The sequence below is a fragment of the Squalius cephalus genome (assembly GCF_949319135.1).
Source record: "Squalius cephalus genome assembly, chromosome: 7".
In the NCBI taxonomy this organism is placed as follows: domain Eukaryota; kingdom Metazoa; phylum Chordata; class Actinopteri; order Cypriniformes; family Leuciscidae; genus Squalius; species Squalius cephalus.
The window spans coordinates 37,488,323-37,506,963 of record NC_137128.1 but is presented as its reverse complement, the minus strand read 5'-3'; the positions used below and the strand labels follow the sequence as shown (position 1 = coordinate 37,506,963).

The 18,641-nt window shown below is 35.1% G+C and overlaps 2 protein-coding genes across 4 annotated transcripts in view; one reads left to right on the top strand and one right to left on the bottom strand.

Moving 5' to 3' along the window:
• Positions 1-814: 814 nt before the first annotated feature.
• The window catches only part of hhla1 (HHLA1 neighbor of OC90), a 24,590-nt gene continuing 6,763 nt past the window's right edge, over positions 815-18,641 (top strand). Inside the window, exons 1-12 of one of the 3 annotated variants that reach the window (XM_079875399.1) lie at positions 815-861; positions 1,390-1,473; positions 1,560-1,619; positions 1,974-2,054; positions 2,669-2,752; positions 2,875-2,958; positions 3,047-3,130; positions 3,505-3,561; positions 4,028-4,108; positions 4,205-4,234; positions 4,374-4,451; positions 6,170-6,523. In XM_079875399.1, coding sequence (XP_079731525.1) covers positions 1,392-1,473; positions 1,560-1,619; positions 1,974-2,054; positions 2,669-2,752; positions 2,875-2,958; positions 3,047-3,130; positions 3,505-3,561; positions 4,028-4,108; positions 4,205-4,234; positions 4,374-4,451; positions 6,170-6,523 — 1,075 coding nt within the window. In that variant the 5' untranslated portion in view covers positions 815-861; positions 1,390-1,391. Of the gene's footprint in view, positions 922-1,389; positions 1,474-1,559; positions 1,620-1,973; positions 2,055-2,668; positions 2,753-2,874; positions 2,959-3,046; positions 3,131-3,504; positions 3,562-4,027; positions 4,109-4,204; positions 4,235-4,373; positions 4,452-6,169; positions 6,524-18,641 lie in introns of all 3 variants that reach the window. The other 2 variants (XM_079875400.1, XM_079875398.1) reach the window with 2 other exon arrangements.
• LOC307161007 (uncharacterized protein) lies at positions 8,195-14,190 on the bottom strand. Its single transcript, XM_079875441.1, has 7 exons — positions 14,104-14,190; positions 12,104-12,206; positions 11,643-11,762; positions 11,472-11,561; positions 9,689-9,745; positions 9,516-9,563; positions 8,195-8,409 (listed from the first exon to the last, which is right to left on the bottom strand). The coding sequence occupies exons 1-7, from the start codon at positions 14,115-14,117 to the stop codon at positions 8,365-8,367; spliced, it is 477 nt and encodes a 158-aa protein (XP_079731567.1). The 5' UTR covers positions 14,118-14,190; the 3' UTR covers positions 8,195-8,364.

The following is an 18,641-nucleotide window of genomic DNA, read 5'->3' as shown; positions in this document are numbered from 1 at the left end:
CACCAGAGTCAGAAATCAACCAGGACTCAGGGCAAAAATAGAAGAAGCAACAAAAAAAAAAATATATAAATTTTTTCTGATCATTTCATTCCACTTTCATTAATTTCTGAAAACTATTTTTAAAATATATTGTAGCAGTCGTTTTTGTCTTAGCATATCTTCTGCATAATTTATAGCTATTTCGTACTTGGTGTTGAATGTTTGATGTATTATTATTTTATATTATTACAAAAAATATATGCCGGCTTAAAGGTAAAAAAATGCCAAGAAATGTTATTTTTATTATAGTTTTGTTCAGATTTTGAATTAGCTTTTATTCTTATATTTTTAGTTTTCATCTTTATTTTAGTTTAATTTCTAATAATTCTGTTATGTGCTTTTGTCATATATATTGCTATATAGGTTTCATTTTTAGTTAGTTTTCATTTTTACTTATTTTCAGTAAATCATTGTATTGCTTCAACTTACACCAGTAACTTTGTAACTTTTATCCCTCTAGTGGTTAAAAAACAAAACTGCATGCATTTTGCGGAAGATCATTATTTTGGTTGTGCTTCGGCTCTGCGTGACTGTGCGGATGAAAATGACCCTTTAGATAGGCTAATGCTTTAAAATGAACTCTGTTAGAGAGCTATATCGTTTCAATAAATACCTTACTCACCTGTTGAGTCATAAAATCACAATTTCTGCGCCTTAAAGCCAAGCCAGTGTTGTTTCTCTTTTTTACAAGCTCTGTCGCGTTCTCTTTTTGCCAGCAGACTCTCCTCTGTTCTGTTTTAGTTTTTAACTGGTGCTAATTCCCCGGAGGTTTGAGTTAGGTGCTCCATGTCGGATATGACGAGACACACACGGGCGAGTGACGTATGTATGCAATTTCCCGCGAAAACCATCCCGTCAGCCAAATCTAAAATATAAATCAGGGTAAAACAAAAACACGTTTTGTAAGAAGTTTTGATGATGTATTGACTCATTTAAATTTAGTTAGTTTTTAACAAAAAGTGTAGCCTACCTTATGCTTTTCAGCTGATATTTATATTTAATTTTATTTCAACTAACAATGTCAACAGGTAATAGTTAACACTCAGTTAATAACCCTGGCTTGATTTGGATTTTTTTCTTCTTTTAAAAAAAAAAAAGTGTTTCTTTTTAACAAACCAGCAGTTATGCTATGCGGTTAGCATTAAGCATGTTGTTGATGGCAGTACAGTTTCAACTCTGCTGTTGAAAGCTCACTGCATAAAATGTATGTTCTAATTACTATGTAAACACTTTTGTTGATTAGCTATATGTAATTTCTTAAGGTACAAACAGGTGCATATATAGTATGAAATCTTTGGAATGTTGTTGTTCATTGTCTTAGTGTTTTTAATAAACGTGTTTGCTTTGCAGAGATGGCTAATCTCATACTAAAACATTGGATCAGCATCAGAATCTGCGTAGTCATAGTAGCTCTGTTCCTTATTTATGCACAAGGTTGGTAAATGAAGAATGCAAATAAAAATACAAACTTTGCATTAATGTATCTGCTAGTCAAGAGGTAAACAATATGTCTTTTTCAGTTTTTTCAAGACAAAGCCAGTTGATGCAAACAGAAAAACGAGAGCTCCTGGTGTCCACAGGTAACCACTCAGAGACTTTTTCATGGAGAACAAGCACCTATGAACGGGACAGAGCTCTTAACATACAGATACACATTTTAAAAGCCATACAGAAGGCTTTTAAGTGTTTATGAATCATTGCATATACTGAATGTTTAAAATGCTTTTACTTTCTCAGGCATTTAGTCCTTTGATTAGGTCAATGTGAAATGATAAATGTGCTGGTGAAACCTGGTAATGAGGTTCATGTGTACTGGGTCAGCTTCTGTGTGTGTGATTTAGGAGTAATTTACCGAGCATTAAATAATGGTTTTTGCAGATCGATAGCTGGAATGTTTCGCGTGGTATAAATAAGTATAATCTTCATTTACCCAGAGATCCCAGCAGAGAACATTGACCCTGCCTCTATAGATCTTACTGGACTCGTCAACACACTCATCAATTCTTCTCAACCAGGTATTACAATATATACACACACAGTGTTTCTTTGGCTATGGGCATCATATGTCCCAGGGGTATGTTATATATGAAGGGCACATTAAAACCTTTTAAAGTAAATTATTAAATTACCTTTGTCTCAGACCCAGACATTTAATTTTAAATTATGAAAATCAATTATGAAAATATTATTACATGTTAGAAATCCATGTATGCTAATCCAAACAAAGAATGATATAACATTTCAATATTTATTGTTTGGGAAATTATTTATAGTTTTATATATAATTTAATTATTTTATATATTATTTTTAATTATGTTATAGTATTATTTAATTGATTTTTGTATTTAGTCATTTTATTCCAAAAACGTTTTACAGCACGCAATACTATTAAACGCAATACAACATGTGAGATGTGGTTAAAATGTCGTTTCAGAAAAACAAAATGCTAAAAATGACAGAATTCCTGTGATGCATGCATGTATATTGTTGAACACTGTTAGTAGACAAATAAACTACTGTTTTACGAGAGTTTATTTTCTAAAAGTGCTTATTGTTGAAACACGCATGTATAGATGCAAATGCACGCACACATCTCAAAATGTTGTTTTTATGTATGTGTGTTTTCAGGTTCACAGCATCTTTTCTCTTTACTCAGTGTGACGTCACACAGTTCACTCTCTCTCCACAAGCTCACGCTGCTGGTCTACAATAGTAACTACCCTTATCCAAATAACACTGTAACTACAGCACCAATATGACACAAATATGATGTTATTCTGCGTGTTTGCAAGCATGTATCTGTGCATCATGTACACATGTGTGGGTGTGTGTAGTCTCAAACTTTCAGGACATTGAGAGCAGTTTATTTTCCTTGAGATACTGTTACTGTCTGACAAACAGGACCAATGACCTCACAGGTGAAAAACCTCTTTCAGTCGACCTTGATTGCTAATCTTATAATAATAATAATGAAATATATTTATAAATCACTTTTGTGTTTTCCAGATTTCACAGCTATTCTATTGGATGTGATGGGAAATTCCACCAGTTACCTGCAAGAACTATTTAAGTCCAACTCTATACTTTCAGGTAAAGCACCAACCATAATCACCTACACATTCCTGAATATAATATCATTATGGAACCTGTGTTTGCCTCAGTATTAATGTACTATAATGTTGTAGCACTGGTCCTTCTCACATGATTTGTCATACTGTCATTTTGTCTTTACGTGTGTCTGTGTGGTCTTGGTAAACCCGTTGTGGGGACAAAATGTAACCTTAAATATCATTATAAAGCTTATAAATCATAATAAATTATGTTTTTTGAAAATTGTCTGTGATGGGTAGGTTTAGGGTTTTGGTTTAGGATATAAAAATCATTATGTCAATGGAAAGTCCCCAATAAACATGTAAACCCAACGTGCACGTGTGTGTGTGTGTGTGCTATTATCATTATTCCAGTAAGTCAGAAGAACAGCTCTGATTGCATCTATATCTGTGTCATGGCTGGAAAGACAGGTGAGTTCTAGCATGAAGTGATTTGTAAGAATTTATTCTAAATGTCACACTCGTCTTTTAATATTATACTGCAAAAAGTCATTTTCTTAAAGTGATAGTTCACCCAAAAATGAAAATTCTGTTAGCATTTATTACCCTCATGTCCTTTCAAAACCATGACTTTTTCTTTCACAAAAGCATACAGACAAGAGCAATCCAAAAGAAGAAGAATTAACTCTTTAAAATAATGCATGATATTATTTGATTTGATTTTTTTATTATTATTTTATTAAACCAAAAATTGCACATTCTTAATTAACTCACATACTTTTAAATAAATGCACTCTGCATACATTTATTACTGACATTTATTCCTGCTCTCACCTACCTTTCATTTGTAATATACTTTTTTTATTGTCAAAATATGTAAGTTACTACATGTTTATGTTAAAAAAAACCTGAAACTAAAGTAAGGGCATGTGTACAGACAGTGATTTGTCTCAGCTGTGGGATATGGGCTCAGTCACACCTCTGTTTAATCAGACCATCACAGAGGAAATACCCAGAGGTACACACACACACACACACACTTATATTTATCACTCCAACAATTTAATAAATTGGAAACGTGCTGGTCAAATACTATGATTTTTTCTCCCTGTAGGTAATATGACATTTCCACTGCTGCCCTTTGGTAAGTGAGTTCTGAGAGTGTCTGTTGTCAGCTATGATGCTATATGCTGTATTATAATTTTCTTTTTGAAATGATATATGAACATATAATGAGAATGCGAATATATACTGACCAATCAGAACCTGTCCTACCCTTACAGTAGTGTGGCATGACCTTCCAAACAACAGTGACCTGGTGCTGTGGCCTAAAGCCAGTACAGATTCCTACAGGAGCAGAGGTATCTTGACTATTTAGGAGTTTAATCTGCAGATTTAAAGGGTTAAAGGGATAGTTCCCACTAAAATGAAAATTAAGTCATAATTTACTCACCCTGGTGTTGTTCTAATGGTGTATGCCCTTTTTTCATTTATGGGCCACAAAAGGAGAATTAAAAAAAAATCTCCTGGTTGCACTCGTTTATACTGTATAATGGCAGTGAATAGCAAAAAGATGCAAAAGTATCACGGCATGCATGCCATATATTCCAAGTGTCTTGGGGGTGTACAATAGGGTCTGGCAAAAAACAAACAAAAATGTAATGTATTGTTTAACTAAGTTCTTGACCATGTCCGTTGGTCTTCTCTGCACGGCTGCATGACGTGTGCGTTCATCAGATTCTGTTAGAGTTGCTGTTTACTCGCTCATAAAAAGCACACAAGTTATGAGAAATCAAGATTAAAGCTACACTGTGTAATATTTTAAGTTGATTTTTAGCAAAAAACACTTTGTTCTTTCAAAATTATACATTCTCATTAATGTGTAATCACTTCAACCAACTAATTAAGTATTCTCGTAAGTGTATAATCTGCAATTTAGAAAACATACGAGCGAGTCGCTCGAATGGCGGAAGCCATGTTGTGCATCCATCTTGAAAATACATTAGCCAAAGAGGGACATACCTGGAAATTCAAACTTCGCCTTTCGCGTTTTTACACTCAGTGGCAGCGTGACGAATGCGATTGGGAGGTTACTCGCGACTGCCGGCAGATTTGAAATAATAGGAGTTAAAACGCCCTTGGAATGGGAGTGGCTAGAAAGTAATATTCAGTTAGTCATATACAATTTCACTGCTAGATGGGAGAAAATCCTACACAGTGTAGCTTTAACAAAAACCCGACATCGACAATCCATGTACCTTCTTCTCCGTGGTGAATATATCCGTTGTTTTTGTCGTAACAAGAAGTTATCGCCTTCACATCTGTCAATTGTCATTCTGACTGTCATCAGACAAACGGAGTTCCAGTCCGGTTATATTTGATTCTAGGCGTTGTATTTTATGTTGCGTTTTTGTTAATCTTCAATTCTCATAACTTGTGTGCTTTTTCTGAGCAACACAGAGTGAACTGCGTCGCTATGCAGCCAAGGTAAAGAATTTCGTTAAATAGCACATTCAATTTCGGTTTGTTTTTTCACTAAACCCTATTGTATACCCCCACTTGGAATATACGGCATGGGATCAAAAGCTTGATGTATGTCACTTTCACTCCCATTATATGTATGCGTGCGAGTGGGACATTTTTTTTTTATTCTCCTTTTGTGATCCATAAAAGAATGAAAGGGCATACAGCATTAGAACAACACCAAGGTGAGTAAATGATGACTTAATTTTAATTTTAGGGTGAACTGTCCCTTTAAGCAGACATTGGATTGACACTTACGTTAGTATTTGGTTCCCGTTTGGTTATTTTTTTGAGAACCAAAAAATGACATTTTATGAATGTTCTTTTTAGGTTTTATTTTTTGCAACCATAAAATAACGTTCCCAGAATGTTGCAGGGACGTTATTTTAAAATAATCTAAAATAACTTATACAGAACATTCCCTAATGGTTATTTTTAGGTTATTATTTTGCAACCATAAAATATTGTTCCCAGAATTAATGAACTGTTAGTTTAAACTGTTAATAAACTGTTAAAACTGTTAATTAACTGCTTGGTTCTTCCACTATTTCCACAGTATCAACCAGCGACGAATCCAAAACAGTCTTGCCAACCACTAGCGCTACAATGACATCATCACCCCTTATTAGCTCATCAGTAGCCCCTCCCACTGCTGTCACTGTGACGACCACTGCTACTGTTTCTATGACAAACACATCCACTAGCCATCTCACAACTGCTGTGATAACCCAGCCAAAAGCTGATACGATGACAACACAGCCAACAAAATCCCCACACACGACTGTTACCACGGTAACCTCACAGACCATCGCTACCATGGTGACCACAACAATTTCACTGCCAACTCAGAGACAAACAACCATGACAAGCATCCAGCAGCTTACTAAAGTATCGCATACAGAAAAACCAGGCAAGACCCTTCATCACACACACACACACACACACACACACACACACACATACTTGTTTTTGCTACTGGGTGGGGACACATGACTACATGCAGCCTGGTGGGAACCACCCTTTCTGAGTGGTCTATAGACAAGGCAGAAACTGATCCACACTCCATTTACAACTGTTATAGCAGCTATCACTTGTAATCTTGAGGCTGAGCCCCAGAAGACTGACCTGAAATTTTACCAACTGCTGGGGACCCCGTCAGGTAGAAGGTCCTGGAGGGGACCTGTGACGTAATGTTTTCATATGCTAATTAATGACATCACTGTGTGTGTTTAAAAGGTTACCAATGGGGACCTCACCCCAAACTTCTTAAATTAACATCATACAGATCAACAGGTGCTCCCAGCTACCACTAAGGTTGCCAACCAGTCCGTACTAACCGGGATATCCCGTATTTTGGGCTTAATTTGTGTCCTGTATGTGCCCTCCCTTGACTGCTAACCAGTGACTGATAAAACTGCAGAAGTGCTGATCACTACACCTGTCATCATGCAGTCACAGCCACCCTCATGCAGAATACTTTATCAAAATCAGAATTGTTATCATAACTGTTTGAGGAAGGCTGTATAATCCACTGACAACTTCTCGCTCCCACCTCACTGTAAGCGATGTTTGCGCTAAGACCAATTCTGCCTGTATTCATTTTAGGAAATCAGTTTTGGCAAATACAAACAATGTGATTATTTTTCTTGAGTACAACATCCAGCCGTGCAAGAAAACATGCAATCTACGTTGGACGCGATTAATAAGGTAAGCCATCTTTCACTAATGTTGTAAAATGGAAAGAGAGAGAAAGAAATAACATTTGAGTTGCATATTCTTTTCCTTGGACCTTAATCTTGAATATAAGCACAACTGTTCCATATTTTTCGTTTCTGCAGTAGGCAAACCTAGCTACCACTAATCACATCCGTATTGCAAATACATTCAAATCCAAATCAATTGCATTCAAATAAATTGTTCTTTGACAAAAGTAGTTCTGACTAAACTTTATTTGTCATTTCTCTTATTTGACAAACATTTTGGCTTTGTGCAGCAGTTGAACAGTAGAAATATTGAACACATTTGACTAAAGTTCTTTTGTCTAAACCGACAATAAAGTTTTTGCAAAAACAAATTATTCCATTTTTTTTTAATTTTCAAAAATCATGTTGTGGTGTTAGTTAACTATTTCTTTAACCTAGTCAGAATAACCCAACTCTAGTTTGACACATTAATTGTAATGCACAATGGATTTTTTTTCATTGTGCATTCCAATTAATGTGTCAAACTATAGTTGGGTTATTTTTGTTGGGTTACATGATTTTTGAAAGTTGTCAAAAACAGAGTTATGTTTTTCAAATATACTCTTCAGGTTAAACTCAATTTTCCTTATAACAATTTTTTTTTCAGGAGAAGAGAAGAGAAGAGAAGAGAAGAGAAGAGAAGAGAAGAGAAGAGAAGAGAAGAGAAGAGAAGAGAAGAGAAGTCCAAATGCAAAAACTTTAAAGAGATCTCACTGTACAAATACAAGTGCAAAAACTTCTCGAACAAAAACAGCAAAAAATGATCTTTTAGCACCTAGTGCTTGACTTTCCTGAACAAGAAAAACTGACCTGAGACATGATTATTTATTTTTTCTTTTCTCACATTCCCTCTTGAATGCTGCGATTCGGTTCTTGATATAGAACTTGACTGATTCCCAGGTTCTGTGTTTGAGTAATACCGGCGCTGACCTGATGCAGTCTTCACACTGCCTTTTCCCCGGTACCCTGCCAGATGTGATGCAGTCCAATAATTTGTTCTCGACTGCCTTCACCTCCTCTTCTGTCCACTTTCTTTTTGGGCATCTTGACACACCTAAAAATGACAGTAATTTTACCTCAACTTTCAAGAGACAGTGTTTCACCTTACCTTAAAAGGCTGAGTGTAGAGTAAAAAACAGAGGTAATGTACACTAGAACATCTGCATTCAATACCAAGTAGAGGAGTACCAGACATTACTCTTGAGACCTATGAGATTTTACTTTCTGTACAATGTAGCTCCTAGCTAGGTCACCAAGACATAGGTTAATAACAAGAAAATTGTACATTTAACTAGATTAACAGGAGCACTTTAAAACAATCTCCATCACAGATTTTTGAAAATGTGTAATGTAGCTGTATGTGAATGTATACTGACCACACATCATCAATAAAGAAAAAGTTGACTCTGTTTAAGTCGTTTTTAGACTGAATCCTATTTCGCAAAGTTCAGAGGCCACAAGGTAACAAATTCGCATAATGTCTGCCTACGTTCTGCATGGACATCCCACAAAAACTTAAAGCCCCAGACACTATGGGTGCTTGTCAATATCATTCCTCGTTTCCTCGGTCCTCCGTTCTCCATCCTATGACCCAGAAACCAATCGAGTTCAGCCATCTTGTAGGACATCTCAATTCTCTAATTGCACCGCGAGGATCGAGGAGTGAGGAGGCTTCCTGAGGAGTCTTGAGCGAGGATACGTGGGTTTATCCTATGCGGAAGTGTTTTATCGACTAAACGTGACACACTCCTCCCCCTTCAGATATAGTAATTTACCTTTATATTTTCCCTTTGCAGTGTAAATAATGTCATATATTTAAACTGTGCATCTTGCTTTGTTAATAATTATTATGAATGCCTTAAATAACTAACTTTAACAACATATGGGCAGATCCCTTTAGCGCAGCTGATGACGCTTTGAAGTGACGCTTGAGTGGTCAAGAATATTCCAATATTCCTCCTTTGATTCCTCCGTCCTCATTTCCTTTCCTTAAATCCTTCTCTCGCGAGGAAAGGAAGCAAGGAAAGGGAACGAGGATGCAAAAATAAGAAATGAAAAGCACCCTAGAACTCATTTGTGTGGATAACCAATCACAACAGACTGGGCTGTCTAACCAATCAGAGAGCAGAGCAAGTTAGCAGTGCAGTCCTAACTCTTTACCTGAACTTGAAGGACTCTCTCTCTCCTTTGCCGAGAAGGAACATTCTTCTGGAAGATAAAACAAATAACCATTTCAAAATTTTGCTACACTGTAAACAAAAGCTTCAATAATGATGATTATTAATCATCATTATTGAAAAGAAAAGGTTCCAAAAGAAAAGGTTTGACTTTACCTGTAGATGATGAAGGGGCCTGATGACTCGAAGACTTGCTGCCAACTGAAGATTTCTCTGAAGGGAAGAAAATAAGACTTAAGAACTTTACACCATTATTAGCATCAGACAATGGGATAGTGACCCCCGACATTATCTTCTCAACTTTAAACTAAGAACTAAGGAAAGGTTTTGAGCAGGGGAGTTGCCAAAGCCTGCTTGAATGCTGTAGGAAATGTTCCAGAAAAAAATGAAACATCACGTGTGATTGTTGTCACAATGGTAAAAGTTATGGCTAGTAAGAATGGGGTCCAGAGGACATGCAGTAGGATGGGCACAAATCAGTGAGCAAATGATGGAAGTGATGAGCAGGGAACTAGTTACTAACGGTTGCCCTTTTTTTCAGTCAAGAAAAAAAAAAGCAATTACTACTTTCAGATGGTGCCAATCACCCATGGGTGAGGCTGGTTGAGTGAGCAGGTTTGGTGAATAGAGGACAGTCTGTCCACACATAGCTCTGTCCAGAGCCCAGTGTAGAGCAGAGGTGACCAGTGAGAAGTGGGTGGGAGACAGGATTAGGGTTGGGAATCGAAAATCGATTCCGATTCTGAAATCGGATACTTAAGATAAAGAATCGGATACTTATTATAAAATTAAAATTTCGATTCCTCGTTTCGATTCCTGGGTGCATTTTTTCATCTAGTGATCTGCCAGGACCTTATGTGGTAATGCAAACATCAGTCTACAAGATAAATCGCATTTTATAATGGATGGAGGTGGATCTTGTAAGGGTCAGTGGTGTTTATGCACATATCATAAACAGATTTATAATGTATTTACTGTATTTTTCATTGTTTATTTTATAATAAATACAAACAGTAGATATTCAGTCACTTAAGAAAGAGTACTATGAAGTTGTGAAGAATGTCTGAATTAAATAATTGAGGTGCTTAAAATCTGTGTATGGATATACATGTTAAAAAGTTAGAGCAGAGGGTTTTCTTTTAAATTCAAAAGTATAGCTTTAATTTAAAGTCTGTTTGATTTTTTTTTATAACATGCAGGAGAAAAATAAAAAAGGCAAAACAAATGTTTTAGTTAATAAAAAAGGTTAAAAAATAAACACCTTTAGAGGAAATGTCAGGCATAGGGGGCCATAAACACATTAGTTTGGTTGTGCTTTATCTTACAGTAGTCTGTGATTAAGTAAGCTCAATTTATTTAAAGGTTTGCTTTTTTTTTTCCATAGACTTTTGTGACTTTTCATAAATTCTGTACTCTGTAGCATGCCCTTCTCAATGTAAATAAACATGCACGTTGCACAACATAAATTTGTGTTTATAAAGCATTACATTGTATTTATTTATTTTTTTAAATGGTTTGAGTGACGCATGTGCGTAAGGAATTAAAAGCAAGCAGAATACAAGTGTTTTCAAAAGCTAACTCAGTTTTTAAAACCAAGCTCAGAATCAATAAATAAATTGATTTGTTGAAGAGAGAATTGCAATGAAATGATTTTTAGTTCAGTTCAACAGTTGTCTTTATGATATTGAATTTTAAATATTGAATAAGAGCAAGTTACAAATTAACAACACTAATGTAATGAAACTAAGGTTTCATATTAATCATATACTACGTAGTGTTTTATATTAAAAGAAAAACAAATGTTAATTTAATTGAGTTTCCTGTATCACAGGCCACTGTCAGATAAAGCGCAACCAAACTGATGTTTGTTTTACGGTGTGTATCGGTGGTGTCATCTCCAGCAGGAGCGGAAAAGGGGCATTATGAAATGAACACTTACCACTGATTTCTTTGTAAACAGTGATTGTTTGGCTAGGAGCTTGGGAACATCTGAAGACACAGAACTGTCTGGATTTTCCTTTGAATCCGCCTGTTCAGGATAACAGAAATAGTCAGTTGTCAAATTCTTACGATAACTCTGAATTAAAAAATACATAAATAAGTGTTTTACCAAGGATCCTGTTTCACACATCTGTTGTAAGTTAAGTATGTCCTGCTTGAGGGGAGATGGGACCTGATCATCTGGGGCCTGGGAGGGCATGGTGGGACAAACACTTGATGTTTCTTTTGCCTGAAATAAGAATCGAAAGCACAACTGTAATCATACAAATAATTTAGTCTCACTTTGCAGCTTCACATGCTTTAAGAAGTGTATAGTGGACGTGATATATGATTTTATTTGATATTTAATTGTCTGTCTTAAAGCTATGTCGACAATAGTTTTGTACATATGTTCATATAATCAAAAACAAAATATTTTACATATGAACAAAATTTCTTAACAATACGACGTGAACAACTTAACCGCAATATTATACAGACTAATGTGTCCAATGATTTAGGCTACTTCCATACATGAAATGTTAAAGTAGGTAAATTAAAAATAAGATCAAATAATAAAATTAAAATCACCTTCTGTCTAGCTGTTTGTCTCCTGGCACACTCATCATGATGCTTTCTCAGTCTCGTGATGCGACGCTCAAACCTGCTGTTGCTTCGGTTGGGTTTATCTGGTCTGTGCCAAAGGCAAAATAAAATCGTTAACACATACTGTACACCTCATTAACTCACAATTAGGCCACATGTGCACATACGCACAGATGTGCCTTCAGGTTAATCTTTTCAAATAGACCTATTACAGTACGGTCAGACTGCACTAACATTTATGTACTCGGTACATGACCGTGGTAAAGTTAGTTTGATGTTTGACATTCATTAGACATTCGGTTTCATACCAATTAAACTGTTTGCGGCCTTTATGTTTTTAGCTCAAATTTAGTCAGATGGACATAAATATATGTCCTTTATGTTGCACAAGGCTTAATTTAAAAAAAAAAAAAAAAAAAAAAAAAAAGAATTAACCATCTAACTTAATTAAACAATTAAACTACATGACATTATACTATAAAACCAATACTAAAATGTTCAGAAAAACTTCCCTGTAAATGCACAAGACTCTGTTTTTGGAATTAGCACTTTATGGGTTTTATAATAATTTTACAACTTTTAATGTATAAAATAATATTAATTAATTAAACAACAGACAGCTCCTTTTGAGATAAAGGTATCAAATCAACTGTAAAAAGCTCTAAATATTATCCCCTGTCATGCACAAAGCTTTTTTTTTTTTTTTTCAGAATATTCCTTTGTTTTTATATACAGTACTGAATCTGTATTTTTGATATTTAACATACTGTGCCCACTTAAAATATAAAGTATTTTTTACAGTTGATAAATTATAAAATAATGTTTGTACTTTTTTTGTTGTTACTTTTATACATAAAGGTATGCCTCAGTGACAGCTCTGTACCTTTTATGTGAGAGTGTAGGAGCCTAATAAATAAATGTAATTTAAATTAATAAAAAAAAAGAGGTAACACTTAGAAGCTTTTGCATCTCAGCTCTTCACATACATGTAACCCATTTAAATCCAATAAATTCACCAATTTTGGCCTGAATGTAGCAATAAAGTGAAAATTCCATATTAGTATATTTGTAATCATATTTTGTAATTGCAATTTTTACCTTTCTTATTGTTGTATTATATTTTTATTTTATTTTATTTCATTTGAATTGTTGTTTTGAAACCTTTATTTCAAACTGTGTCAGAGTTTAATGAAATTAAGTGGGTACAGAATATTAAACATCAAAAATACAGTTTCAGTACTGTATATAAAAACAATAAAGGATTCTGAAAAAAAAAACAAGTCTTGTGCATGACAGGTGATAATATTTAGAGATTTTTACAGTTATTTGATACCTTTATCTCAAACTGTGTCAGAGTTTAATGAATTTAAGTGGGTAACGTATATTAAACATCAAAAATAGTTTCAGTACTGTATAAAAACAATAAAGGGATTTTCTGAACAAATAAGCCTTGTGCATGACAGGAGATAATATTTAGAGATTTTTTACAGTTGATTTGATACCTTTATCTCAAAAGGTGCTAGTGAAGTTATATTAGGCTATTTCATACATTAAAAAGTGTAAAATTATTATAAATTAATAATTAAGGTTAATTTATTTATTTATTTTTAATTAAGCCTTGTGCAACATAAAGGACATATATTTAACGTTATGTCCATCTGACTAAATTTGAGCTAAAAACAAAGGCCGCAAACAGTTTAATTGGTATGAAACCGAATGTCTAATGAATGTCAAACATCAAACTAACTTTACCACGGTACATTGCTGCCTAAAACTATTATTTTACCGAATAATCATGCAAATCCGAACGTAAATTACCACAAACCAACACGCTTGTTAGTTATAACCTTGGCCCGGCTAATTGCCTAATGACACCTTAATTAGAAGCAGTACTTTACTCTGTTTAATGATCTACCTCATCATAGTACGACTATAAACAGAATTCAAATTTACCATGATATTAATTTTTCTATTACAAGTCTTACCTTAATTTGTCCATGATGCGTCCGTAGATGTTGTCCGCGTCGTCGTCGTCTCAAAATGGCTGGTAATTGATTCCGCGCACTTCAGCTAGTTATGAATAAAGATGGCTGCCGCGCGATCGCAGACGAGAGGGGGAGGGGTGGTCGCGATGGGGACTGGCTATGTCCGGTGAACACACACTTCTGGAGATTTCCATCAGGCAGCTAGGCTACTGACGCTCTGTCGTCGGTGCTCTTTTGTTTACACCCTTACATTGGCAAGTTGATTATGTTCAGGGATTAGTAGCATTTCAAATATATGTATTTAAAATACAAAATACTATTTTGTTTTTAAATAACTTATTTTAATTTAAATACATTTAAACTTACTATTTTTGTATTGTCAAAATATTAAATGTATTTAAATACAAATGACATTTTTCTAAAGATACTTAAAAGCTACAAATTACAAGTTGAAGCATATTTAAAATACATGTAAATACCAAGATTAAATATAGGCCTATTTACACGCAAAAGCATTTAAAAACAAAATAGTAATTTGCATTTCAAATAAATGTATTTGAAATACTGCCCAGCTCTGATTATGTTTTATGCCTGATCCAAAACAAGGCAATGAGATCTGTGATCTTTTGCATACATTCCTTTTTCAAAATTGGAAAAAAAAGTTGGATTTTATTTTTATTCAAATTTGTATTTTTAAATGTTATGCTGAATACCAAAATTTAAATAGATTTAAATCAATTTAAACTATACATTTTATGGACACAAAATATTGTTTTTATATTTCATGACATGGGCCCTGCAGAACACCTCAATAACACAATGGCCCGGTTTCACAGACAGGGCTTAGACTAAGCCAGGATTAGACCATAGATCAATTAGGACATTTAAGTAATTTTTATAAACATGCTTAGAAAAAAACATTACCGATGTGCATCTTAAAACTAAAAAGGCACTGATATATTTTTAAGATCAGTCAGTGCAAGTTTATTTCAGTGGAAACAGCTCAGACTTACATTTTAGTCTAGGACTAGTCTTAAGCCCTGTCTGTGAAACCAGGGGTATGACTGTACCCTCCTGCTCCTGTAAAACAGTCGGATACACAAGCCAAATACTGTCACTATACTGAACCCAACATCCCCTGCAGCCATGTGGAACTCTCTTAAAAGCACTTAATGTGAAAATGCTTAGGCCCGGTTTCATAGACGTTACTGAGCTTAAGCCAGGACTAGGCCTTAGTTAAATTAAGATATTTAGGCAACTTTTACAAGAATGAAACATTACTGGTATCTTGATATAGAACTATGACACTGACGTATTTTAAGATGCAAGATATTTTCAGTTGAGACGGCTCAAACATGCATTTTAGTCTGGGACTGACTTAAAGGAATAGTTACCTAAAAATGAAAATTCTGTCATCATTTACTCTCCCTCGAGTAGTTCCAAACTTGTATGAATTTATTTGTTCTGCCCGACACAAGGGAAGATAATTTGAAGAAAGTTTGTAAGCAGGCTGTTTGGGTCACCACTTCTGTATTAGAAAAAAAAAAAAAGGCCTACTATTTGCAGGTCTTCAAATTTGGAAATTAAAACCCCAGATGAATACTACCACAACATATCACACCGTGTCATTATTTATTTATCAAAAATAAAACCAAAAGACGTGTGACAAAGTTAGGACACTGTTAACATTAACGGATGACCAGGAAGTGAGCACCACTATAAAAGCAGATGTTCAGGCAGTTTGAGTGTCTGGAGCCTTCAGGTGTGTGCACTGTCAGCTCTGTCAGCTTGGACATTTTCTAGAGTCCTAGTTGTTCCAATCGTCTTCCATTATGGATAATGCTTCTGTCAACCTTCAATGCAGCAGATTTGTTTCTGAACTCTTCCCTAGATCATTGCCTTAACGCAAGTCTGTCACTGAGCTCTACAGGCAGTTATCTTGGTTTTTGCTCTGATATGCATTTTCAGCTGTTAGACCTTTTCTGAGAGGTGTGTGCCTTTCTAAATCAGACTCATTCAAATGAATTTGCCACAGTTTAACTTCACTCCAAGTGTAGGAACATCGAGAAGCAATATGGATGCTCCTGAGATAAATTTCCAGTGTCCCAGAAAAGGGTACTTTTTACATACTTATGCAGCGGGATCTTTTCAGTTTTTTATTTCCAATAAATTTGCAAAGTTGTTACAAACCTGTTTTGTGCTTTGTCATTATGGTGTTTGAGACGTAGATTGATATGGAAAAAAAAAAGTAATTTAAAGCAGTTTAACATAAGGCTGCAACAAAACAAAATGTGGAAAAAAAAATGAAGGGGTATGAATAATTTCGCAAGGCACTGTATATTAGAATAGAGTTGATCTCATTCATTTCCGCTGGCCAAAAAATATTTTGACTGTTTTAAACAATTCAAATTAAAGTAACTTTATGAAGTTTTATGATAAGGTGTTAGCTATTTTAGTGTAAAAACGAATAGGCCTATATATTGCAGTGTGAATATACTGTAATTGTCTGACTCTGCGGCGGCTGCAAAACGCATTCTCATCCCCAAATCGTCACTTTCAAACATTCTTCAATATCCGACGCACAAAGCACCCTTTAGCGTCCATATGAGACGCTTCGGTTATGGGTAGGTTTAGGTCTGTGGTAGGGTTATGCGTCTCATATGGACGCTAAAGGGTGCTTTGTGCGTCGGATATTGAAGAAATTTTGAAAGCGTCAGTATATGACGACTTGGGATGAGAACGGGCTGGCGTATCACAAAGTGTTTTAAAAAGGAAATGTGCAAATCTTACCATTTTCAAAGACAGTAGCATTATTCATAATGTTGTGGAGATGCCTTCACACATCAATAGCACTTTTATGCAGCTGTGGTTGTACAGTAAGCTATTATCATTGGTCCTTGTATTCATTGATACCGGACAATGGACCATTTGACCACCGAATCTAGCAGTATCCACCTTAATATCGAAATAAGTGTGGAATATTGACCATTGTTCTCACTAAAAAGTATGTTCTCATAACATAAGATGTGCAGTTTAGAATAAAGATGAATTATTGTGCATCTACAACACTCCTTGCTGTCATTAAAAGAGGAAAAGTGATCAAGCTCATCCACTACAGTATGTATAGGCTATGTCTAAATTCATAGAATTTTGATTTAATTAAAAAAATTCATAGATTTTTTTATTTAATGTAAATATGTATATTGACATGAAAACAGATGCTTACAAATTTTTTCATTACTTTTCTCACTTCTGGAAAAGTCTACATGCATTACACCAATATAATTATATTGTTATATCTAACAATATAATTTATACTATTTTTTAATTATTAAATAATATTGTTTAAGGGAAATAATATTGTTTTAAATTAGCTGGTATATTTTATTAATCATTGTTAAAATAAAACAACATTTTCCATTTTTAATTTGTGGTTTAAAAAAGGAATGAATGCAAACGTATAAGGACCCACTGATTATGTCAGAGATCACAGAAGATAAAGATCACAGAAGAAACACCTAAGATATTGCATTTGAATATGTTTAAACATGTCAGAGCATATTAAAAAAAAAAAAAAAACACACACACAGTTGTTCCAATGTTGACCACAGGGGGCGCTCTCTCAAACACACTTTATACACAGACACAATTTTTTTCCGATAAACCGACCCCGTAGGGACCAATTGGCATTTCGAGGGAAACACTGCCACCTATGTTAAAATGGCCATTTCTATCGTTTTCAATGGGTGTGCCTGTGGGGACCTGGAATCAGGTCCCCACCGCTCATGAGGTCCCCACGGGTTTGGTGTGCAAACAGGTCCAAGTCCCAACCGGGATATAAAAACAAGTACACACACACACACACACACACACACACACACACACACACACACACACACACACACACATGTCTGGTGCACTATCTTTGTGAGGACTCTCCATAGACGTAATGGTTTTTATACTGTACAAACTGTATATTCTATCCCCTTACACTGCCCCTATCCCTAAACCTACCCATCACAGGAGACATTCTGCATTTTTACATTTTCAAAAAAACTAATTCTGTATGATTTATAAGCTTTTGTACCCATGGGGACCTCAATTTAGGTCCCCACGGTGACACGAGTCCCCATGAGTCTGTGTGCATTCAGGTTTAAGTCCCCACCGGTGTAGAAAAACATGTCCACACACACACACACACACACACACACACACACACACACACACACACACACACACACACACACACACACACACACACACACACACACACACACACACACACACACACACACACACACACACACACACACACACACACACACATACATACATATATATATATATATTATATTATCACTATACAAAGAAATTTTTTTGTGCTGTAAAATTGATTAATCACATTCAACATAAGTTTGTGTTTATATATGTGTGTATGTGATTAATCAATTTTACAGCGCTGGCTTGACAATTGTTTTTGCTCACCAGCCAGGCAGCCACTGTGGCTAGTGGTTTTTCAAAGTTACTATCCACTCAGC

What these genes read in the sequence shown, in the direction of transcription:
- LOC307161007 (XM_079875441.1), bottom strand. An exon ending in TGTTTACAAAGAAATCAGTG is followed by an intron (nt 9,746 to 11,471) that starts GTAAGTGTTCAT and finishes TCTTCCCTTCAG; the next exon opens with AGAAATCTTCAGTTGGCAGC. An exon ending in GGCCCCTTCATCATCTACAG is followed by an intron (nt 9,564 to 9,688) that starts GTAAAGTCAAAC and finishes TTTATCTTCCAG; the next exon opens with AAGAATGTTCCTTCTCGGCA.